This window comes from Patagioenas fasciata, unplaced genomic scaffold (genome assembly GCF_037038585.1).
Source record: "Patagioenas fasciata isolate bPatFas1 unplaced genomic scaffold, bPatFas1.hap1 Unplaced_1, whole genome shotgun sequence".
Lineage (NCBI taxonomy): Eukaryota > Metazoa > Chordata > Aves > Columbiformes > Columbidae > Patagioenas > Patagioenas fasciata.
This window is the reverse complement of record NW_027288510.1, coordinates 3,509,077-3,533,475: the sequence shown is the minus strand read 5'-3', so window position 1 is coordinate 3,533,475 and position 24,399 is coordinate 3,509,077. Positions and strand designations below refer to the sequence as shown.

Here is a 24,399-nt window from a genome sequence, read left to right as displayed (position 1 = left end):
CGCACCTCGCTGCATCCCCCATGCCTCACTCCATCCCCCACACCTCGTTGCATCCCTCTGCGCCTCACTGCATCCCCCTACTCCTCGCTGCAGCCCCTTGTGCCTCCAACGCTCCCTCGCAGCTCCCTCACCCTCTATCTGCCTGACTTCCCTGACACCCACAGCCCAAGATTTCTGCCTCCGCTCCACTGTCTCTGTTCCTCGGAAGCTTTTGGCAGAGCTCAGGCATGCACACAGCTGAGGAGAGTGGAAATTGCAATGCGTCCCTGCCCTGTATTCCCTGTGGAGAGATGCAAATATTCATGTCCCACACAGAGCTGCTGGCTAAAGTGTAAAACACACCAATCTCCTTCCGAAACAGTCACTGCTTTTCCTTCAAATCACCTCTGCCTAGATAATGGTTGTTTGCTGCTGCCTGACAGAAGACAATGTTAGGTGCTCACAGCAGGGGGGTTCACCCCAGCTGAGGCCAAATCCACAGCCGCCTCTGCTCTCAGCGTCGCGGGGCAGCAAGGCCGAGCATCGCGCTCCCCTCGCAGGCTTTGCACTGGGACCACAGTCACAAGCCACAGCAAGAGCAGAGCAAAGCTCCTCTCAACCCAGCTATGAGTAAGCAATCAAGCGGTATTAAAGAAGCGATGGACAACGTCCTCGGACACACGGTGTGAACTGTGGGGTTGTCCTGTGCAGGGACAGGAGCTGGACTCGATGATCCTTGCGGGTCCCTTCCAGCTCAGGACGTTTTGTGATTCTAAGTGAATTTGTTTGCTGGGGACAGGGGAAGCCCTGAGGGTGCTCAACTCTCAGTTCACCCAGAGCCTCCCAACCAGCTCTAGCCCAGCAGTATGCAATGGGAAGAGGGACCCACGCTTTGAGATTCTCTCAAACCCACTCCCCAGCACTGGAGCTGAACAAAAAGGTCTCCGACAACCAAGCCCAAGCAGGCTCCTACCAGTGGCCGTAGTCCAGGTGCTGCCGGATCAGCGTATGGGGCTGCACTGTCCCGTAAGCGTCCACCTCGGGCATGTTGAGATCATCAATGAAGTACACGAGCTTCTTGGTACCTGGAGGGCCATAATTCCTACCAGCCTTTTTCTCCAGAGGTTTCTCAAGCATACCTGTAGGGAGGCAGAGGTGCAAAGCTCATCTACTGGGAGAGCAACTGCTGCAAAATAAAAATGATTTCTCAGCCCAGCTCAATGCTGTGCTGTGTGTAGCTACAGCGGCCCCTCAAGGAGCTGAGATGTCCCCCAGCTGCAGCTGTATGAGGAGCAGCTGAGGGGCCTGGGGGTTCAGCTGGAGAACAGGAGCTGAGGGGAGACCTTCTGATCTCTGAACTGCCTGAAAGGAGCTTGGAGCCAGGGGGGTCGGGCTCTGCTCCCCAGGAACAAGCGCCAGGAGCAGAGGAAATGGTCTCAATTTGCACCAGGGGAGGCTGAGGCTGGATCTGGGGAACAACTTCTTCCCCAAAGGGCTGTGGGGCATTGGAACAGGCTGCCCAGGGCAGTGCTGGAGTCACCAGCCCTGGAGGGTTGGACAGACGTGGAGATGAGGTTCTCAGGGACTAGAGTGCTAGAGCTGGGTTACGGTTGGACTCGATGATCCTGAAGGTCTCTTCCAACCAAACTGATTCTATGATTCTACAGTGCAGCTGGGAGCCCTGCAGGGACCCTTGGTCAGCACTTTGGTTTGACTTAAATCAGAAAGCTCTCAACTCTTCCTTCCAAACAAAAATACAACAAACTTCGTCTGCTACAAAACATGTCTACCTCAGAGCAAACAAGAGCTTTTCATGCAAGATAAAGCCTTTTGAATCTCTTCTGCATAATTTTTTAAACGAAATCTTGCTTGCAGAGGTGGCTGTGCCAGAGCAGTGAGCGTCCCCTGCTGCCTGCCCCGGCGATGCGGCAACTGCAGCGTGGCCAGGGCAGCAGGCACTGGGCGCTGCGATGGAGAAAGGGAGATGGATGCTGTGGGCACAGAAGCCCACGAGCAAAGCTGCTGGTTTTGTGAATATATGCATCTTTTACCCTGTTAGACAAAAATAGGCGATCTCAGGGCCAAATTCCTGGACATCTTCAGAACAACCAACATGACACTTTTATTTAAATGCATCAAATAATCATAAGTTCCCTGATCTTCTCACCAGCGTTACCCAACCCTCCAGATAATGTGACAAGACTTAATTCCAACACGAGCTGTCAAATTACCACCTAGTTTCAAGTAGGGTCACGCACACGCAAAGGAAAGCACGGAGAGAACAGTTTCGCATTTCAAAGCCTTGGAAGACTTTAATTTGTTTTAGCAGAAGGCTGGGGTCATATGTTGCTCTAGCTCATAAAACGTGGGGAATATTTATAATCCTGGGCTGATATTTAATAAAAATCACCCCACGTCGCTGCACATCATGTTCTATAGGTTATTGATTCCTCTGATTGCAGCCCAGGCAACCTTTACTGTCTCAGTAAGTGGAAAAGCAAACGGAAGCAACGCTCCTCTGCCCAGACCCCGGGTGGGTTTTCTGCCCTGTGCTTACTCGAAGAATTTGTTTCATTAGCAGTTTTGGGTTGGCAACAGACCTATAAGGTGCTATAAAGCAGCACACGGTAAGTAGCAATTCTTTGTAATTAGGGAAGACTGGCAAATGTAAACGGGACTGGGAGTTTTTTTAAGCCATTTATTATCACGTGCAAAAGTTGTTAAGGAAGATTTATATTCCGTTGGTTTGTTTCAGATCACAGACCTTTCAAAACGCTGGGTTTTTCCTGCTCGGGTGCACTGCAGACAGCTTGCCTTGCTCACCACTCAAAACGCAGCTGATTTCTTGTCACAGACAGTTGCTGCACAAAGGAATGGATTGTGCTACGAAAAATGATGAATCTTTCCTCAGCGGAGCCTCTCTCCCCGTTCAATAAAACCACAATATTTGAAATTTCTGGTAGCAAGTTAAATTAAGTGTTTCAAATAAGCATTTAATTTAAATTTAATTAGTCCCTAATTAACATATAAAATCAGCCCTTTTTGAGGTTAAACAAGTACGCAAGAGATTCATCACACTGAAATACAATTACTGGGGATCAAGTGACATGTTCGTGGAAGTGGTATTTTAATTCAAAGCCGTATCTCACAATAATAATAAGGGGCGGTGTGTCTGTGTGAGATCCTGACACATACTCAAACCAGCACCTCAAAGAAACAGTCTGGACACCTCGTACCTTCTGGTTGGTGAGCAAGGGAGAGGGAAAAAAAGAACCCAAACAAAAAAAACCACAAGATTTATTGCAATTTCTCTGAATGACAGAAGTCAGGGCTACATCTGATGGAGGGGCAGAGGCCCAAGAGGGCACGAAGCAGAGCGAGGCCCAGGGCAAATGCCACAGAATGTGGTATTTAGTCACAATAAACTACAGAAAATCCCCAAACTGGCCCCAGGTTCAGGCAGAGAGAGTGTTGGGCTCCTTTTAACCCCTGTGCACATGGCGCTTCTGGAAGCCACAGGATGCAGGGATGGGTTGAACAACAACTCTGCTTCCCCTAAGGGCTGCATCTTATACATCTCTGCAGCAACAGGCACCTTGTCTAAGGAACTACTGGAACTCAGGTTAGGATCTTTTTTAAGTAAGAAAAAATCCAAAATTACTTTGTGCCCATGTTTTACAAATTTAAAGATGTGCCTGCTGGGGAAAAGAATAAAGCAGCCAAGTGACAAACTACACAAAAAGGGACAAATTAACTCTAAAAAATGAGCAGCAGGGATCCAGGCCAAGCAGTATAAATCATGCTTCTCAATGCAAATCTCACCACCACATCTTCATCCACACACAAGACAACTTGCTCCTCTGTGCAGGGGAAGAAAATCACTGACTCAGCCCACAGCTCATGACCAGGGACACGGTGCCAGGTCTGCCTGTACAAATAACACCTGCACACACTCGCCCATCCAGCTGGAGACAAACGGCTGCACATTCACAGAATCACAGGATCCCAGGCTGGTTGGGCTGAAGGGACCTCTGCAGATCCCCCAGTCCAAGCCCTGCTCACGCAGGGTCACAGAGCAGATCACACAGGTGGGTCCAGGCGGGTTTCAATGTCTCACAGAAGGAGACTCCACACCCGCTCTGGGCAGCCTGGGCCAGGCTCTGGCACCTCCCAGCAAACAAGTTTCTGCTCATGTTCAGATGGAGCCTCCTGTGTTTCAGTCTGTGCCCGCTGCCCCTCACCCTGGCGTTGGGCACCACTGAACAGAGTCTGGTCCATCCTCTGACAGCCACCCTGACATATTGATCCCATTGATCAGATCCCTCTCAGCTTCTCTTCTCCAGCTCAACAGCCCCAGAGCTCTCAGTCTCTCCCCATAAGAAAGAATCTCTAGGTCCCTCAGCATCTTTGTCCCCCACCCAGGCAGCTGGACAGAGAGACAGACAGACAGACAGACAGACAGACAGACAGACTGCCAGACAGCTCAGCCCATTTAGCAGCTCAAGGGCATTTTGCAGAGACCCCAACACAGGGAAAAAAGCAAAGGGGCACCTGGGAGGGAGGAGGGAGACTGCAGCCATCACACACTAGCAAGACCCAAAACCCTTCAGACCTGCCCCAGAAAGCTGCCGTGACTCCACGACACAGCCCCAGGTGACACAGCGTGGGCTGAGCCTGTGCTGTCACCTCTGCGAGTGGATCAGTCCCACAGGGCAACTTTAAACTCTGACACCTTCCTTAAAACATCTGCAGTGTCGGGAGCCCAGCAGAGCACAGACAGGGGCTGTGATGCTCATGGCCGTGAGCGTGTTCGCCCCAGGGCCACCTGGCCAGGAAAAACCCACATGGTGAAGGTTAAAACCTTGGTCTCACTGGTGCTGGTCCTGTAGAGGGAGTAAAGGGATTTCAGGACACTTGGGTCAGACCAAACTCCATAAAGGAAGTTATTTTGGTTTACAGTGACCCACAGCTGTTGTTCAACTCAAAACAAGCAAGGTTGTTTCATTCCTGATTAATAAATACATGTAGAAAATTATCCTCTCTCTTTAGGTCAACTGAAAGTGAAAATACCATTCCAAAATGAGTCACTTTTCAACAATTCCCTCTTTCTCTTCATCTGTGAAAAGACTACACAGCAGAACTGACCTTATCCTGGTCTCAAACTTCATCTTTCACTGATGTGCCAAAATCCTCATCAAAGATATTCTCATGGGCTTCCCCAGGTCAGAGCCTCCCAGGGTCAGCAGCCGTGTCCCCTGGGGCGGTGGGATGTGGCACCCGCTCCGTGGGAGCACACGGGGCTGCATCAGGATGCGGGGGACAGCCCAGGAACCAGCAGCACCTGCACATCCCCATTAGCACTGTCCTCACTGACAACTGGGATGCAATTCCCATCATTGCACTCTGAGGACAGCTTAGATCCCAGCCAAGCAACCCATTCTATTCAGCACGGGCTTAAATTCAAGCGTATTAAAGACACACCTCAAGTCAAGTACGAGCTGTGTGCTGTAGAGAACAGCAGCAGATTTAAGTGTGTGCTTTGCACAGCCCTGAACCAGAGTCGTGGTGTTCAGAATTCAATCCCTCATGTTGGGAAATGCCATTTTCCATAAAACCAGGAGTCTGCGGACCAGTGAGTTTCACAGTGGGATTTAAGAGTCAGTGGGTGCCAGTGCAGTGCCCACAGTGCACACCCAGCTCCAAACCCCGACGGACACCCCAGGAATTTGGTGACCTGCCAGGCAGAAGTCCCACATCTCAGCCATTGTCTTACCTTGCAGCATGGCAGAGGTGGTGTAGTAGTTAAACGGGACCTTCTTCACCACATAGGCATCTGTATCCAGTGAGCAGAGCTTGTCCCCCACCAGCACAGACTTCCCCGTGCCGGCGTTGCCCACCAGCATCACGGGGCGCCGGCGCTCCAGGAGCCTGTCCATGAAGTACCGCACACGGACCGTCTCGGTGGTGGGCACCAGGCAAGCCTGAGAGGGGCAAAACGAGCAGGTAAGTGTACCCATCTGTGGCACCACCCCACTGCCATGTTCTGAGGAGACATCAAACTGGGAGAGCCAGGAATGAGTGCGGTGACCTGAGTTTCTAGATGGCGCTAGGAAGGGAACAATACACTGCTACCAACCATTCAAGTCAAACTATCTGTACAGACGAAACAATGACAGCGGGATGCTGAGAGCAACATCTGGATCTCCCCGCAAACACACATTTTGCTAAAATGGTAACAACTTTTACAAGTCATCTGCTCACTGTGGCACCTCTAAAAGGAAAGAAAGGCATAGCTGGCAAACGCAATTCACTACCTGCAGCAACTCTCATTTTTCGTCCAAATCATATAAACAACCCTATTTTCAGCCACGCAGAATGACGAGATGGTGTCTCAGGGACTTTGTCACTACGTTGTCCCACATCCTGCTTCTCTCTGCAGGCCAAACGCACCTCCATCCCGCACCCTGGGCACACCAGCCCTGGCTCATAGGTGTCTCTGAGCCTGCGCCTCATGTACATCACTCAGCTCTGGAAGATGGATGGAGGATGAGTCTTCACAGTCAAAGTACAGTAAAGAAAGATGGGTAATTGAGTTGTACTTCATAAAGAATGTGTCAAGGGTTTTGATTGTGGGGTGACAATACAACCATGGCAGATGTGTTGTTAGCCCCCTCTCCCCCACCTTCAGCCCCTCTCTCTCCCCCATTCCCACTCAGGACAGGTGATTGGGAGGGAAAGAAGGATAGATAGAAGAGAATTGGAAAAATTAAAAATGTTTTACTAATGCTACTAATAAGAATAGAGAAAATAATACAAAATATACAAAACCAATCTTGAAAGCCCCAGCAACTGCAGAGCTGGCACCTGAAGTCCTGGACTGGACTGTGCAGCCAACCGGAGCTGGATTCAGTCTGTCATGAGGCCTCAGTTCGCAGGGACGACCAGCAAGGTCCTCTCCTAATCTCGGCCATAAGCAAAATGGACGAGATCCTCGCGATCTCCCACTTTTATATGAAGTATTCACGTGAATGGGATGTTATACTCTGTTTGTCAGTTTCTTGGTCACCTGTTTCTCATTGCCCCTCTCGCGAGATGCGAATCTGTCCTTATCAATAACCTCACATTCCATTGCTATGTTTACCAAAACATGGATCTGGTTCTCCAGGAAAACGCAGCTGATATGAAGGTTTTACCTGACAGGCAAATTCACTAAAAGAGAAACTTGTTTTTAACAAAACCAGGACGGAATGCCATTCTTATTATGAAGTGCTTGACCTCGAATGAGACTTCAATTGAAATGCCTGCATACAGTCACTAAAATGCATGTGCTCTTCCCAGACAAAACACGTGCAAGGTTCACATACCTGTAAGGGCATTTCTGGATCAAATTCAAACTGAGGAATAAGTTTAGACCAAGGTTCAAACTTCTTCGTTTCTGGATCAATGTAGAAGTCAAAGACTGTGCCCTGAGAGGGAAACTTGATAGTCTTGAATTCTGCCACCCACCACTTGCTGAACTCCACTCTGTAGTCCACAAGCTATAAGACAAAAAGTGGAGAAAATACACTAATCTGGATCAATTAATTAGTAATGGAGAATGTTATCTATCCCAGTCCACCAGAGCGGGATTAGTCCTTAAAATACATTCCACAGCATAAAGTTCTTATCATTTTTCCTGCTATTAAGCCTAATTTTTCATTTTCTTCATTTCTGCTCATCAGTCCTATTTATTCATCTAAATAATTCATCCTATGTGTTGATCACTCTTGGTATGTCTGAGACTAGATAGATGGATCAATTTGAAAAAGAGAAATACGTGCCTATGACTAAACAGACCACTTGATTGATTCTTGGTGCCTACTTCTTCCAACAGACAAGGACACAACATCCGTCTACATCTGTGCTCATGGTCAGTCACAGCATGCATACCAAAGCCTTTCCTCATCAATCACACCACTCTATTCAGAGTGAGTTGTTGTCTTCTGGCTTCTTTTCAAGCCACAACGTTTCAGACAAGCAGGACTGCAGACACCAGCGTACCAAAGCAGCAGCGAGGGGCTGCCCCTTTGACCCCGCCGTGATCCTGCGCTGCCACATTCCCCTCAAAGCACCCGTTTCCTTGCTTTTCCCCATTGTATCTTTCTACACATGGAGATTTTGGAGCATCTGAATTTTTTCAACTGGGGTGACAGTTTTGCTTTAGATGCTGGGTCAGGACTCACAAAATGTGCTTAGTCCCCTCCTCTGCCCTAGGTCTCCTGTATGACATTGGGCCAGCCATTCTGCCCAAACACCTTCCCATGTGGACAATGGGAACTGGAGAGAGGTGGAGGGGAGGAGGAGAGGAAAATTGCTGTGAGAAAGATGTTTGTGAAATACCGGACGCATCATTTAGCCCGTTTTAACAGCACAGTTTGTTCCTGGGGTGTCTGCGGGTCTCTCCTCCCCATAGCCATACAATGTGGGGTCACCAACACATTGTCCATAGGCTGCTCGGCCTCCATAAGGAAACCTGGGTTTGTTGCTGAACTGAACCAAGTGTCCTCCATAAAGCCTCCTGAGCCACAGTCCCTCAAAAGACCAGTGGATTTGAAAAACACATTAATAGTATCCACGATTTTGCAGACTCATGCTATTCAGAGAGGCAGAATCCCTGTAATTCTCCATTCTCCTGTTGTTATAACTCCTCAGCAGCGGCAGCAGAGTAGCCCGCAGTGGAGCGGGACGTGCGTGGCTGCTAAAAGCTTTCCCACAAGGGTGCCCTTACCCCCACAGCCAAACCGCCTGCAAGCGCGCTGTGCCGCGCTGCCCGCCCTCCCTGACCCCGCGGTTAAATGGAGCCACTCCAGCCCCAGCTCTATTGCCAGAACGGTGTGGAATTCAAACCACTTCCTTAATAAAAACCCCATATGGATTACCGCTAATTTCAGAGCCAGGAAATGGCAAATCTATCACCTGTTTTTATACAGGGGCCCCGCTACCCACCAACAAGCACCGAGTAGTGGGAAGCCTCCCAGACTGTTTCTCCTGACATTTCGGCCGCGAAAGGTCAGCGCGAAGGGCACCTTCGGTGGAAAGCAATAAACAGATTTTATATTGGATCATTTTTCATCAGGCTCCCCATTGCTCGGACTGCTGTATCCTCGCACTCTCAGCTCTGACATTTACAGAGCACCGCGGGCAGTAACGCACAGCCAGGCTCCCGGCGGAGCCTCCCGGAGGGTCGCTGTGCCTGCAGCTGCTCCTGCAGCCCACCCAGAGCCACTACCGCAGGCAGGAGCCCGGCCTGATGCACCCGAGACTGACTGTGCGGCACGGGGAACACAGCGGCCAGCTGCCACAGCACCGCACACCAGCATACTTGCGCTTGTACTGCTGAAGCAAAGACAAGTAGTGCTTCCCAGGCTTTATTGTGCTTTGTTTTGTTTCTTTAAGTCATCCTAGACTGGCAACACTAAGGCTGAGTATTTCCCAGCTGGCACATGGGAAATGGAGGCTCCACAAGGACCAAGGAAGCTGGTCTCGCACAGGTCATTCAATGGTCACAAGGTGTGATGGCACCAAGTGAGCACCCAGCTGAGCTTGAGCTGTGTTGTTCAGCACTTCCTGAAGCATCTGATCCTTGGCATGGAGCAAATCTGAAGAGACCAGCAGACACTCTAGGTCTGGCGTTAAGGTACATGAAAACACACAAAGAGACCCCTGGGAGCACTTGAGCAGCCATCAAGAACGGCAGTGCCTCCACCCGAGCTGGGGAGGGGTGTCTGGTGTTACATTCGTGGAGAGACCTCCCGCATAGTCCAGACAACACAGAGTTTGACACAAGCCCAGCGGAGATCAGACGTGGATCTCCAAGCCCTTGACAGCAGTGCAGTGTGGGCAGACCCAGACATCAGGACTACACACTTTAGATCTGAGGATAAGGCGTCCTCTGACTAGGGGATGCAACCACCCAAGAGTAGGTGTGCCCCTGTGGCCACGAAAGTCAATGGCACCTGGGGTGCCTTAGGAAAAGTATGACCAGCAGGTCAAGGGAGGTTGTTCCTCCGGCTCTGCTCTGCCCTGGTGACAAAACACCGGCTGGTTTGTGTTATGTAGCACGTCTACCTGTGCAGTCAGAAGGCTGAAAGACTGCTCCACTGATACATCCATCTGATAAATCAGTCTTAATTTGATCACATTATGCACATCCACAGGCTTCTATAAGTTAACCTTATGTTTCTCCCCAGTGAAATGCATCTGCATAAGCAAACATCCCTCCACCTTTACCACTGACCCCTCAGCTGTTCTCCGGTGGTGTTACACCCCGGATAACGAGGCCTTTCGTAAAAGGAATTGTTGTGTTTCTAGTTTATTATCACCTATATGAGAGCCCCAGGAAAACAGCATTACTGGCATAGCACTACGTTTCAGAAAGTATGAAGAAATCAAAACAACACAAAACCACACAAACAAACTGTGTGAAAGATGCTGAAGAGGCATCTTCCGTCTTACCTGATCTCGAAACATTGATCCACCAAAGGCCCAGACGGCAGCAAAGACAAAGTAAAGTTCATAAAGCTCCTTGGGACAGTCAGGAGGTGTGTTCTCCTCTGCCAGGAGACATTCAAGGAGGTAGCACAACATCTGAACCATACTCTGTTCAGGAATGGGAATAATCTTCTTAAATCTAAGGGATGGAAATTAGAAAGCAATACGTCCATCACAACCCAGGAAGACTAGAAATGCTCTTTCAGAATACTGGCATTCTGCTTGTCAGCGGTACGTGTCCTATTCCCAGGTACAATAAAGAGAACACCCATTCTCACACTCAGACCCGCTGGCACCGGCACATATACAAGTAATAACAATAATCAGAAGTTTCAAGCATTTTAAAACTTTGATCTTCTTGAAAGAAGCAGAATGGAAGACTTGCTAAAGGCAATGATTTCCTGCGAGCACGATGAGTTCAAAAGCGGTCAAATAGAGGAGTAATAAAATAAACCCTTTCATCTTGCCATTTTACATTCATTTAAGCTACACTTACAGAATTCCAAACTAATATTGTAGCTGCACTGAAGTCCTCCATACAGTAATTATAGCTATTTGAAAGGTTGGTTCTACGATTTCTGAATTAAGCAAGCTACCAAAACACTCAGCTCAGGGTTGCCTGCAGCTAATCCCGTGGATTTCACGCTCTGAGACAATGTTCAGCAAACAGAATGGGAAACGTCCGATTGACTTTGCTACCAACAGTCAAAACCAACTTGGTCCCACAGAGAGAAGTTCCCTAGCACAATGTTTAAGTCCTGATTCCAGACCCTTCTGACACATCCCCCTTTTGGCTGACATCTCCCATGCTCACTGATTTTTCTTTTGTTTTTAAAGGAAAGTGCAACTATAGGAAGCAAGTAGAGGATGGGAGATGCTCCCTTAAGTTTTCTGGGACTCTACTTTGGCCAGTCCTCACCACAGTATGAGAAAGAGAATGGTTTCACATGATGATAAGCAAGAACCACATGACTTCCCTGTGGACACTGCTTTAAAGCCAAATCAAGCCAAGAAGCACTAGGACCCTTCCAAATACCCAAGTTCTTAATGAAAAATAACTTGTGGAGTGGGCTCAGGTCTAGCCTGACACATCAGGAGGCTGAAAAGCTTTCTCTTTGGGATCTGCCGGAATCATTTTCCAAGAGATAGAGAGTTGATACAGGAAATACAATAAAAATCAAATCAAAATCAGATGAAAACCAGATCTGACCAACACGATACAGGCAGGAGCGTCACTTTGCCCACCTCGCCCTGCTGGTTCTCTGAGCTTAAGCCAATGATGCTCAGGGCTTCCAGGGGCAAGGAGGATCATGTGCAGCACAACCCAGCGCAGCACAGCTGGGCTGGACAGTGGCAGGTGTCCCCATGCCCTCACCACGGGTGACACAATCACTCATCAGATGGTACCTTGTTCTGAGGGTGTCCAGGCAAATGGGCAGGTACTTATCAAACAAAATGGTCAGGTTGGCTCTTTCGGACTGGATCTCTCGCCTGTCGATCCAGCTGCTCACTGGAGGATTCCAGCCCAGATCCGACGGGTTGATGTACAGGATCCCTTTAGGCCCAGGGTAAGAGAGAACATATAGTAAAGACATAGCAGAAACTGTTCCTTTCTTCCAGCAGAGTTTACCAGGTACTTTCACACAACTAAAACCCTATCAAATATGACGGGACGTCCCATTACCTGCCCCCTTTTCCTGCCCCACTGCAGAGTAGAAACATGAACAGTGAAGAAACTTCACCCTTGAAGCCACGGCGCTTTTCATGACCTTGCCCTAAATTCAGAACATTGTCTTGTCTGAGCAGTTTCATTGCTCTGGGCCCCATTTCCCCATGTGTAAAACTAGGGGACACCTCCATTCCCTTCTCCCATGCTTCATGCACTTCTTCAGAAGATCAAGAACTCTTTGAGACAGATACTGTCCTTCTCCTCATAAAGTCCATCCAAAGGGCTTTGCACAACAGGAGCACTCAGCAACGCTGAAGCCATGATCACCCACCAACAGTCAGAGTGCTCTGGGTAAATCTCCAGGATGATGACAGCTCCACATGTGCATTTGGGGTCAGGATCCTCAGTTTGTCTGTCAGAAACCTGCCCTGTCCACCCACGGCCGCTGTGATCTCAGGTTGGGTACTTGCAACAGGAGTCAAGTTGGCCAACAGAAGACTGGTTAATGGCACTAGATCCTCCTGGGTTCATGGCAAATCCCAGTGCGGAGCTCAGGCCAGGACTCACCCGCTCGGGACACGGTTGCTGGGGTGGCTGTGCGCAGGTGGCTGATCTCAAACACCAACCGCATCGTTGGGTTCAGAGGGATTCTCTCATTGCTCGCCAGGGTCAGCACCTGCATTGGGCAGACAGACAGACAGAATGACATCTTCCCCAGGAACAGGAATGAAAAGCATTCAGCACTTTGCACTAAAAAGCTTGGTTGCTGCCAGCACAGTTCCTTGAGGGAATGCAGCTGATTTCCAGCAGGTAGTAGAACTGTCTTCCATGACTCAAAGGAACAGCACTCCCTTCGAGCGGCGGAAAAAGGTGTGGAATTATGACCCCACCCTATTTTTGAAGGGCCTGGAGTTACAATCAGGACATCTGTGATTATCCATGAGCCCAGTTCCAGGAAGGGAAATTACAATGAAACCATGATTTGAGCTATTTCCCCTCATGCACCATTTTCTATATGTGATATTGTTTGGTGTATCTGAAGAAACACAACCGCATTATTCTAGGAGGTGTTATTTCAGCATCTGCATTTTTAGGCTGAACCATGCCATGCAGTCAAAGAATATCTCCTTCTTTAACTTATATTCATTACCTTATTATCATCCATCACAGTATTAAGAGACTCAATCCACATTGGATCAATATCTCCATCCAGTACCATCCACTTGGGACCGTCATGCGTGATGTTGGCCAGCTCTCGCATGATTGATGAAAACAGGCCTGGGAGGGTGACAGGAAGATGGTGATGAACACTGAACTTGACACCTGCTCTAACGGTTTTCTCCAGCAACACAGTAAAAATTACTCTAATTAATGCTTTCCTCTCAAACATGCAAAACTCTATGTGCCTATACGTAAATATTACTATATCACAATACGGTTCTAGTTTGCTTTAAAGTGAAAAAAGGGTTATCAGTTATCACTACTGAAAATGATTGCAGACCTACGCACGAGCTTCATTCCCACCGAGAATCATAAGGGATAAGAAAAATGTAGAGTAGCTACTCAAAGGCAAAAGGCGGCATGAGTTATACAATGCAGAGAAAACCACCTGAATATGCCTAGGAAATCCTTATAAATATTTTTTTGTGGCTCAAAGTATATCAGGGCAATCAAGATGCATTAAACGCTGGGTCATGGCTTTAGTGAGACTGAGGGGAGAACAAGCACAGAATGACATTGAATGACAGAACAAAATGTTGGTAAAATCAAGGAGAGAGAGGATACAGAGTCTCAAGGGGAGTAAATAATGAATGTTAAGAAGACCACGAAGGCTGGGAATAGAGCAGCAGCACTGCAGAGCAAATGAAAACTCCACAAAACTATTGCTCTCCTCTACATGTGAAAATACCTCGGGAGACGCTGGTCTTCATGAAAAAACATCAGGCAAACATTAAAAAAAAGCCTCTCTTCCAGTGAATTGTGACAAGAACTCTTTTTTTTTTTTCTTTTTTTCTCCAGGACAAGCTATTTCTTTGTGATCCAGATCAGGAACAGCTGGTGGCACCATCTGACTGAAGACAAAGCTTGTGCTCAGCAAATGCAGAACGGCTCACCTGGAACAGGTGTGTGATCCCGAGACTGGGTCAACAAAAATAACGCTTCAGCGCCTCTGCCTCCAGCCAGTTCCTTACGTGTTGGACACACGCCTTGGGAACCACTCCGACATTATTAGCATCAGAAACAGTTGCTGTCTCAGGGCATCAGGGCTTCCCTCGGATACACCGCTGGGCACCACTCCAATAGCTCTGTCCCAGGTTTAATCCCACGGTGTCAGGGTACCCTGGGCAAGCGCGTCAGCCAGGGCCGCAGATCTGCCCCAGATTCCAGCTCCCGAGTGTCACCAGCTGACACTGGCTTTTGGGAGCACCACGGGGCTGCACACATTCCTCCAAGGAATGGTGCCAGTTGGCCAGGAATACCTTCCAAAGCCACTTGGCAGAGCTGTCGTTACAGACACCAGAACTAAATCCACAGCCATACAGTTTTGGAGACAGGTTAAGAAAATTAATCCTGAATGTATTCCCATTTCCTGAGTATGACACACAACCTGTGCCTGACCAGGGGTGATAAGGAACCCCCAGAAGTCCAGCGGATCTGCCCCAAACACCCCTCTTCCCCTCTGTGAAAATTATTCCCTACATTGCAGACTGAGCAGCCGCAAGTCAAGGCAGCTTCTCTGTCTTGAAACGATGTGCTGCAATTATCTCACAGCAGATTAATGACACGAGTGCTTTCCTGAGGAGGAACAGGTACAGAGCCATGGTGCGTAGTGGTCTGGGAAAAGATGCTACAAAGAATTGTCTTGGCACAAATGCTGTAACTGGGGCAAGAAAAGTGACAAATATCTTTGCAGCACGTAACTGCGACATCTTGGCAGTGCTGTGATATTCATGTGATTAATCTTGAGATCTAATCCCACACCTGCCTATACACAGAACTGAAACCGGCAATATGCAATTGCCATTTTTACCCTTGCTCCAAAGACTGCAGAATGGCTCTGCTCTGTTTGTATTTATTTATGAGTGTTTCTCCACTCACCTGTACAGCAACCACAGAAAGGACCTCAACTGAGATCCTGTTAAATTCATCAAAACAGCCCCAGGCTCCCGTCTGGGAAAGGCCTTTGTAAATATTCCCACAAGACTGGAAAAACAAAACAAAAACAAAGATTACAGGAGTGAAATCATAAATGGAATCAACTCCAGCAAAAAATTGATTTTATTTCCCAGCCTGTTTATTTATAGCAATTTACAGTCTATTGTGGGTATTTAGAAAAGTGCATGGAAACAGCAGGCACAACTCAATTATAATATTTATAGCTCTGCGCAGCTTGCCACTTCATCTGCTAATTGCACTTTCTCGATATATCTGTGCACCAGTTTCATTTAAAGGTCACTTGTGCTGAATTACTGATGGTCCCGTTTCCTGGGAGAGCCCATAAGCTAAATGAAATATGATCCGAGGCTACCAAAATCACTGTACCGTGCCAGACTGGCAGAGAGCAAGACTCAGCCTAATGATTCAGTGCTCTGTAGCGGCTGAAGGTTCACTATGTTTTGGGTTTATTCTGGGAGAGGATCCTGAGAAAACCAGGACAGGTCCCTCCCCGTGCCAGGGGCTGCCAGGCCGCGAGCACGCCGAGAAGAAACGACCAGGGTCCAACTATCAGCACAGCCTTGGTCTCAACTGAACAGACCAACATTTTTGAAGAATTGCACATGAAATCTAACTCCAGAAAGGAAGGGAAATGCATAATGAGGCAGAGAAGATAGTTCGGGTCTCTGCCTCCTGAAGAACCTTGTGCAAATCTTAGAGAAGGAACGGGAGGAGAAGGAAAAGGCATTCAGCTTAAAGGAGTGTAGCAGGGATTTGGAGAGAGGTGATCACAGAATCCCAGCCTGGTGGGGCTGAAGGGACCTCTGCAGATCCCCCAGTCCAAGCCCTGCTCACGCAGGGTCACAGAGCAGATCACACAGGTGGGTCCAGGCGGGTTTCAATGTCTCACAGAAGGAGACTCCACACCCGCTCTGGGCAGCCTGGGCCAGGCTCTGGCACCTCCCAGCAAACAAGTTTCTGCTCATGTTCAGATGGAGCCTCCTGTGTTTCAGTCTGTGCCCGTTGTCCCTCACCCTGGCGTTGGGCACCACTGAACAGACTCTGGTCCATCCTCTGACACCCACCCTGAGATATTGATCCCATTGATCAGATCCCTCTCAGCTTCTCTTCTCCAGCTCAACAGCTCCAGCTCTCTCAGTCTCTCCTCACAAGAAAGAAGCTCCAGACCCCTCAGCATCTTTGTAGCCCACTGCTGGACTCTGTGCAGTTATTCCTTCTTAAACTGGGGAGCCCAGAACTGGACACAACTCCAGATGTGGCATCACCAGGGCAGAGCAGAGCGGAAGGAACAACCTCCCTTGACCTGCTGGTCATACCTCTCCTAATGCACCCCAGGTACCATTGGATTACTCTCATCCTTCAGGTTTGCTCGGGCCCTGAGCATCCCCAGCCCCATGTGACCGCACTGCAGCCGAGGTGGGAGCCATACCTTGTAGTCCATCTGCTCGGAGCAGTTAAACACGTACACCATGATGCCCAGGGCTCGCCCCAAATCTTTCGTAGTCTCCGTCTTGCCAGTGCCCGCAGGGCCTGCAGGTGCTCCGCTCATGGTCAGGTGCAGTGACTGGGTCAGGGTGATGTAACATCTTTCACAGTGAATGATGAATGAAAAAAGGAAATATGTCCAATAGGTCAACTGTGGGCTGCAGGGCAATAGCACTAGAGCATTGCACTCAGCAGAGCCTCTCCTCTGAAAAGCTGTACGTGAGCAGGGGTCATGTCTGAGCTGAAAGCCTTCTTGGCATTAATTACCACCTCTGCTCAGCTCTGTTTTCTCCAAGAGATACTCATCTTCCACCAAGGTCTGCCCAAACCTCTTCATGTCCAGCTTGTGTTCTCTCTGGATCCTCATACAACTCATGGATATTGGGCACATCTCAGGCAGTATGAGAAAAGGACAGCTTTTCTGGAAGACCTGTCACTGACAGAAACCTGCTCAGGTGGCCTATGAGTGAACCCAACTCAAAGCTGCAGCAAGTCCCAAAGTTTCTCCATCATGTTGATGATGGACACTGGGGTGGTGTCCACATGTGAGTATCTATACTACCTGTATAAGCCACAGAGGTGTAGTCAATATAGCCAACAAAACCTGATGATACCTGGGGGCTTGACGCAGCTGACTAACACAGGTGACTAGAGCCACCTGAGATGCTCTTGGTTGCTGAAATGTCACATAGGGTGGAGAGATATGACAAGGGGTCCATAGGAGACTTTTACACTTCTGGATTGGCAGCTGGAAGCCAGGTGGGACAACACAGAGTATCTCAAGTAACCCTAGGTGTCCCCACTGAGGCAACCAGGTAGATGTCTGCTTCAAGATGGGACGAAAGCTCTCTAGACTCACCAGCTTTATGGACTGTGGACATCTTGTGCACAGGAAGACACCCACAAGTGTTTTAATGTGTGAGCTGAATCCCACCCAGGGATCTGATGTACAAATTCCCCAGAGGGTACCACCAAAAACCAGATAAGAGTTAGAGCTCGACCACTGGAGTGCTGGGACATGGAGACAGAACAAGAGGGATACAGGTGTCTGAACTAAATCCATCTTTGGTTGGCATCTCTCTCTCTACCTGTGTGGCAAAGCCCAGCTATGACATTGTATCCCAGGGACTTACCTGTCGGTCAGCGGAGTGATCACAAGCCGAGGGGTATTGCCAAGGTATTCATAGGAGTACAGGAACTGGGCGTCACAGATGTTGGCAAAGCAGTGCCGTTCCTCATCTGACCATCTGTGCCGGAGCTGTGACAGCCAAATGAAGGCCTGGGCATTGTCCACCTGCAACACACCCACAAACACCATCACAGGAAGGCCGGGGATGCCAGACACATGCAGCTCGGGGGCCAAAATAGCGACTGCTATAAAATTTTCATGGGGGATGACTGGTCCTCACTGCAAGGCAGGTGTGGTGAGGAAGGCCGCCTCCTTGCAATGCGGTGAGAAATGTCACCTCCCCATCTCCCATCAGTAAAGGGGAGGAACCAAATTAGTGACCACATTGGTGGGAGAGGAAAAAATTAATGGCCAAGAGAAAGAGCCTTACAAAAAGACTCCTGAATAGATTTAAGAAGCAGCAAGTCATGAAGAAGGTCTCATAACGCAACCAGAGTGAGAGAAGGAGCAGAGGCCATCTAGACAAGGAAGAGGTTGCAGACAGCACCAAGGAAACAGACTGGGGACAGGTGGACAAAGACAGGCATGGCCAGCGCTCTCTGCACAACCAGCAGGCAGGTCCAGATGCATCACTTCACCCCAGGCTGGACCGAGGCACCACTGAGCCCAGCTGAGCCTTGAAGACAGAAACCCTGTGAGCAGCCTGGCTGCCTCTGAGATGACACAGATGAGGGAAGAGCCACAACCCAATACATTCAGGGCATCTTCCCACCCACCTGCAAGGCTAAACACTTGGCATGGTGTCAGGGACAGGGGAGTAGTGTGGGAGAGGTGTTGCAGGAGAAGGGAGTCCCACATAAGTCCCTGTGGCCCCACACCAGACAAAGGACGCTACAAAGAACAAAGCTTGAATGCTTTTTCTTACTTTCTAAAGTCAAAACTGAGACTGAGTCCAGCAGCCTCCCAACACAGCACCATCATCCACCAGCACATGTCTTGGCACCAGGACGCAGTGCCGCGCTCTCACTCCTGGTGTGAATCTGCAGCAACTACAAGTTGGTGTTGCAGGGCCATGACGCAGCACAGCTCTGCAGGCTTACAGGGGCTTTCTGCACACTTACTACAAACATTGTAGAAATAAATTTAGTCATACGTCTCCCACTGAGACCGGCAGTGATCTGAATGGCCAGTGGTTGGGCCCCCTGAAGCCCCCTCTCCAGCACCCACAGAACTGTGCTGAACTGCCAACACCAACCTTCTGTGCTATCATCTTTGCCACCACATCCCGAGCATGCACGTCGATGGTGCAAATGGTCATGATTTTCTGTCTGTCGCCCTTGGAGAGCTGCCCGATCAGCATGGTAACGAGGGTGTTCAGCTGGGTCACTTGCTTCTTGTGCTATTCCTTCATCGCATTCTCGTAGCCTTCCTCCACCCTGGCAAAGGCAATCCCAACCTCGGTTGTCCACCAGATCTGGGTGCAGCAAAGCGCCACCTAGGGAAATAGGCTGGTTCAGTATCAGGGAAAATACCAAAGCTTCCTTATGTTCAAGAGTGTCGGATCCACAGGGAGATCAAGGATGAAACATCCGTGACATGAAATTAAGTATTTTTTCATACAGTAGTCACAGCAGACAGTACAACAAGGATCTGCTCCATGACATTCATTTAAAACACCATATCAGTGATAGACACATTTAGCAGCTAGTTATAAGTAAATCAGCACCTTTCACATGCCTGACACAGCAGAGGAGGAAGAGTTGGAGACCACGAGGTTGTCAGAGGTGCATCTGAGGGGCTCTTCACTCTTATCAGGCCTCACCACTTTGCCTTCCTGCTGCACCTCTCACTGCTCTGGCTGTACAGACTGCACTGCCCAAGCCCCTGGGCTCTGTCACCCAACCAAGAGCCCCAACCAGAGCATGGAGCTCAGCCTGAAAACTCCATCAGGAGACCGCCAGGATAAAGGACAACTCATCTTCCCTCTCTCCTGGATAGCAAGGTGGAGGCCAGAAACATGCCTGTCCACAGCTGCTGAAAGAAGGGAAGGGCAGGACTGATGGGGAACCCAAGAGCTACCTTTCCACGAGCCAGCCTGAGTGGTGATAAGAAGCAGTGGCAGATACCTGGGCAGGATAGTCAAAGAGCCATTGTTCCCTTGGTTTTTCTCATAAGCCATGACGGCTTCTGTCATCTCATCTCTCACAGTAGCCCTCATGCTGTCTAGTACATGACTGAGCCAGACTTCAACCTGGAAAAGAGATTAAATCCCAGTAACACATTTGCTCTTCTTAAGTGCCTTTGGTAATTAGTGAAGATAGGAAATGAGGCAAGCATCTCAGTTCTCTTTAGACTGGACATGAGGGAAAGGTTCTTCACCCAGAGGTGCTGGACACTGAACAGGCTCCCAGGGAGGGGTCACAGCCCCAACCTGACAGTGTTCAAGGAGAGACTGGACAACGTCCTCAGACACACGGGGTGACCTGTGGGGTTGTCACTGCAGGGACAGGACTTGGACTCCATGATCCTGGTGGGTCCCTTCCAGCTCAGGACATTCTATGAGTTAACCAAACCTCACAGCCTCCTTCAGACTGGGTAGATTTGGCTAATTCTGGTACTGTAGGATTAGCATCTACTTCCAGACACCAAGAACAGAAGACAGATTTTTTTCTTGAACTCTAGCTACAGGAGGAACCAAAATGAACTCCGTCAATGAATAATTTGGTCAGGTGTGTTCCACCTCCAGGCCATGACAGAATCCCTGGTGGGATGTGGGCAGTCTGCCAGCAGCAGAAGAAAGATGCTGCCAAACTTGGGAACACAATTCCTGCTGAATTTCATATTTCACAGGCAAAGCCCTCAACAAGAAGACAGACTGAACGCAGCAAGCTCCATTGCTGGGGAGCTCAGTAGCCGGTATTACGTACTTTAGCTTCCTGTAATAGACCGTGCAGAAAGGTGAAACTACCAGGATAGATAAGCTGAGCAGTAGCTTGATTCTTACATTTCATACTTTCACTCGTGGTATGAAATAATGAAGACTTGAGAAACAGGTAAAAGGCCTTCTCCTGCCAAACACACCCGTGCAGAGGTACTATGGAATAGCTTAGTCTCTTTTCAGTCTGCATCCCCTCCCTCACCGAGGATATTTGCAGCAAGCTTTAAGACTAACCTTCAAAAGGTCTTAGAAAAAATCAAATTAAAAACCTAGTCAGAAAAATGGCACAGCTCTTTCTCTCACAGTGGACTGCGACATCCACGTCCCCCCTTAGTGAGGACCTATCCAGAGTGACACGAAAGGTTGTGGTGTAAGGAGGTACTAAATCACCACCTCTTCCAGCTTTTCTCATGCACCAGGGGAGAGCAGTGAAGCTCTATGACGTCTTGGCAAGGGATCTCACACGAGGGGCAGGGGAGCAGACTCCACCGGACAGTTTTGATAGACAAGGACTTCCCTCTCACCTGCCCACTGCAGTCCCAGGGCTCGCTGAAGCTGACGTACTCCTCCTCTCTACTGTACATTCCCAGGCCAACCTTGGTTGGCTTTTGCTCAGAGTCCAGCTGGAATTTCATCCTGGCCAAGCTGTCAAAGAGTTTGGAAAGATGACGTTGCACCTGCAAAACGGGTTGTATAAATAAAGCAACCGAGATAGGACGAGCGGAATGAAGATCACTATACATGTCACAAGCAAAATCATGTTAACAAAATATCTTGGATATTTAGGTAGCACCACATCTTCTCAAATGTGGCCAACATACTGCCAACAAAAGCCTCTTGCTGTCTCTTGTAATACTTCCACCTATTTCTACGGAATTTAGAAAACAGACATGCCTTAATAAATCATGTTTCTCCATTGGGAAATCTTCCATACAGAGCAAAAGCATAGAAAACATTGAAACACCTCATGACTCCTACCCCAAATTTCCCTACATGTAGTGATGAGAAGTCTGTAGCCATTTCTCCACCTCATCCTATTCTCAGCACAACGTGGAGTTTTCTTCACTATGAACTTTCCTGTTTTTCCACTACTAGAAACTGATTTTGTGCTAGTGAAATATCCTAAATTCTCTTTCATGGAGAAGAAAGATCTTTATTTCTGCCTAAGACCTATGATAAACAGCCCAGACCTCCTATAGAACAACCATGTTCACCAAAAGCACTCTTCCAGAAGGAAAAGAATAATTCAGTTCTTTCCTGTTCACCTCCATCTGAGTCTGCAAAGCCAACAGGGAGATGCTGTGGGCTCTCAACATCAGCATCTGCCTGCTGGGAGCTGAGCAGGTCACCAGCACTTCTTCCAGACCACTGCGTAACACACAACTGCATCACTGCGCGCCCCACGCCAATGAAGGTGAGATTCTCCTAGGATTGACGTCCCCACAGAAAGGGGAAGCTCCCAAAGCAGTCCCAGACAGGAGCTGCCTCTCTCAATTACAGCAGAGAGGTAGAAAAACTCCCATAGGGGAGATGAGAAATGAGGGAAAGGGACCTGGGGGTCCTGGGAACAGCAGGGTGACCATGAGCCAGCACTGGGCCCTTGTGGCCAGGAAGGCCAATGGTACCTGGGGTGGGTTAGAAGGGGGTGGTCAGTAGGTCAGAGAGGTTCTCCTGCCCCTCTGCTCTGCCCTGGGGAGACCACACCTGGAATATTGTGTCCAGTTGTGGCCCCTCAGCTCCAGAAGGACAGGGAACTGCTGCAGAGAGTCCAGCGCAGCCACCAAGATGCTGAAGGGAGTGGAGCATCTCCCGTGTGAGGAAAGGCTGAGGGAGCTGGGGCTCTGGAGCTGGAGAAGAGGAGACTGAGGGGGGACTCATTCATGTTTACAGATATATAAAGGGGGAGTGTCAGGAGAATGGAGCCAGGCTCTCCTCGGTGACAACCAGTGATAGGACAAGGGGGAATGGGTTCAAACTGGAACACAGGAGGTTTCACTTAAATTTGAGAAGAAACTTCTTCTCAGTGAGGGTGGCAGAGCCTGGCCCAGGCTGCCCAGGGAGGTTGTGGAGTCTCCTTCTCTGCAGACATTCAAACCCCCTGGACCCCTTCCTGTGGAACCTCAGCTGGGTGTTCCTGCTCCATGGGGGGATTGCACTGGATGAGCTTTCCAGGTCCCTTCCAACCCTGACATTCTGGGATTCTGCGTGAGATGCCCAATGCTCTGATGCTTTCAGAGAAGGAAGGGTGGAGGTGGATTTGTCCATCTAATTCTGACTCACTGACTCACAAAGAACTACAACCCTCCCTCTCATGAGCTGTGCTGCAAGTGGACGCAGCTTCTCACACACATACAAGCAGGGCCAAACCCTGGGAGGTGCTAAGTGACTCTGAGAAGCACAGGGCACTCAGCATCCCCCCAGATCACAGAATCATTTTGGGTGGAAGAAACCCTCAGGATCAAGTCCAGCCATACCCTAGCTCTGGCACTAATCCATGTCCCTAAGAACCTCGTCTAAATGTCTTTTAAACCCCTCCAGGGACGGTGACTCCAGCACTGCCCTGGGCAGCCTGTTCCCATGCCCCACAGCCCTTTCTGGGAAGAATTTTTTTACAATATCCAATCTGAACCTCCCCTGGCACAACTTGAGGCCATTAAGCGTATCTTGAGGCCATAAGCTTATCTCTTTTCAAACCGTAAGTAAACCGTAGAAACTTTTTCTTACATGTAGAAGCTTCTGGTCACAAATCCCCAGCTGCCCCTTCCCAGACCCTGTCCAGTCTGGAGGGTTCAGACACAACCCCAGCACTTGCTGCGATCCTGCTGCCAGAGCCCGAACGCACCTGAATCTGCACGAGTTCAGCACCCAGTTCACGAGGATAATGTCATTGTGTATTTAATCCTCCTTTAGGAATCATCAGACTTTGAAACTACATTGGGAAGGCTGAGAGTGTATCTACGTATGATACTGCTTGACATTTACTTTGATTTTACTGCAAATACTTTTGAATAACAGAAAACACCAGGAATTTCTTCTTACTCAACAGAGCATTTCAACACAGTATCTTTGCTTCCTGTGTTTTTTTTTCCCTCTTCATTTTAAATATCAATCAACTATGTATTTATGATACTCTGTGGGCTGAAATCACCCAGCAGCAGACACAGATAGAAGCAGCGTTAAAGGTTAGAGGTAAACAACAGCATTTCCAAATACACATGCAAACCTGCTCCATTCCTGTGCTCACATCAATACTGAAAATGGTGGAAAGCCTGAAGAAAGTGAAAATACTCGCTACCAAAAGACAGAATTAGGACTTTGTTCATCATCCAACACTCGCCTTTTGCTGTGAACGTTTTGACTGGTTTTATGCACCAACCTCTGAATAAAAGATGCATCCCAAACAAGGCCAAGCAGAGCTGTGCAGGGGTGGGTGGCAACCCAAGGAAGTCCTGCCTTGGCCACAGCCACTGTCTGACCACCAGCTGTCTTACC

General features: G+C 48.9%; 2 protein-coding genes and 1 long non-coding RNA gene across 4 annotated transcripts in view; all 3 read right to left on the bottom strand.

Moving 5' to 3' along the window:
- Positions 1 to 929: 929 nt before the first annotated feature.
- Positions 930 to 13,532, bottom strand: LOC139826709 (dynein axonemal heavy chain 9-like). 2 transcript variants are annotated; one of them, XM_071803112.1, is made up of 7 exons: positions 13,329 to 13,532; positions 12,746 to 12,854; positions 11,917 to 12,064; positions 10,474 to 10,648; positions 7,344 to 7,517; positions 5,753 to 5,960; positions 931 to 1,118 (listed from the first exon to the last, which is right to left on the bottom strand). In XM_071803112.1, exons 1-7 carry the CDS (start codon positions 13,437 to 13,439, stop codon positions 949 to 951), a joined length of 1,095 nt encoding a protein of 364 aa, XP_071659213.1. In that variant the 5' UTR covers positions 13,440 to 13,532; the 3' UTR covers positions 931 to 948. The 2 variants fall into 2 exon arrangements, with proteins under 2 accessions (XP_071659214.1, XP_071659213.1); XM_071803113.1 differs by lacking the exons at positions 12,746 to 12,854; positions 13,329 to 13,532 and adding an exon at positions 12,194 to 12,711 and having other exon boundaries at positions 930 to 1,118.
- Positions 13,533 to 15,215: 1,683 nt separating this feature from the next.
- LOC139826705 (uncharacterized) lies at positions 15,216 to 19,023 on the bottom strand. Its single transcript, XR_011736859.1, has 4 exons — positions 18,895 to 19,023; positions 17,974 to 18,134; positions 16,785 to 16,941; positions 15,216 to 15,382 (listed from the first exon to the last, which is right to left on the bottom strand). It is a non-coding gene; the product is annotated as an uncharacterized lncRNA (long non-coding RNA).
- Positions 19,024 to 19,201: 178 nt separating this feature from the next.
- LOC139826703 (dynein axonemal heavy chain 9-like) overlaps positions 19,202 to 24,399 on the bottom strand; it is a 45,561-nt gene continuing 40,363 nt past the window's right edge. The window contains exons 23-25 of the mRNA XM_071803110.1: positions 21,432 to 21,584; positions 20,096 to 20,220; positions 19,202 to 19,464 (exon numbers count right to left, since the gene is read on the bottom strand). Coding sequence (XP_071659211.1) covers positions 19,377 to 19,464; positions 20,096 to 20,220; positions 21,432 to 21,584 — 366 coding nt within the window. The 3' untranslated portion in view covers positions 19,202 to 19,376. The remainder of the gene's footprint in view (positions 19,465 to 20,095; positions 20,221 to 21,431; positions 21,585 to 24,399) is intronic.

Excerpts from the sequence above, each read along its gene's own strand:
- LOC139826709 (XM_071803112.1), bottom strand. The coding sequence starts at position 13,439 with ATGCGAGAGCTGGCCAACATCACGCATGACGGTCCCAAGTGGATGGTA. Across the intron at positions 7,518-10,473 it reads GATCAATGTTTCGAGATCAG|CTTGTGGACTACAGAGTGGA; the intron begins GTAAGACGGAAG and ends TTTGTCTTATAG. Across the intron at positions 1,119-5,752 it reads CACCTCTGCCATGCTGCAAG|GTATGCTTGAGAAACCTCTG; the intron begins GTAAGACAATGG and ends GCCTCCCTACAG.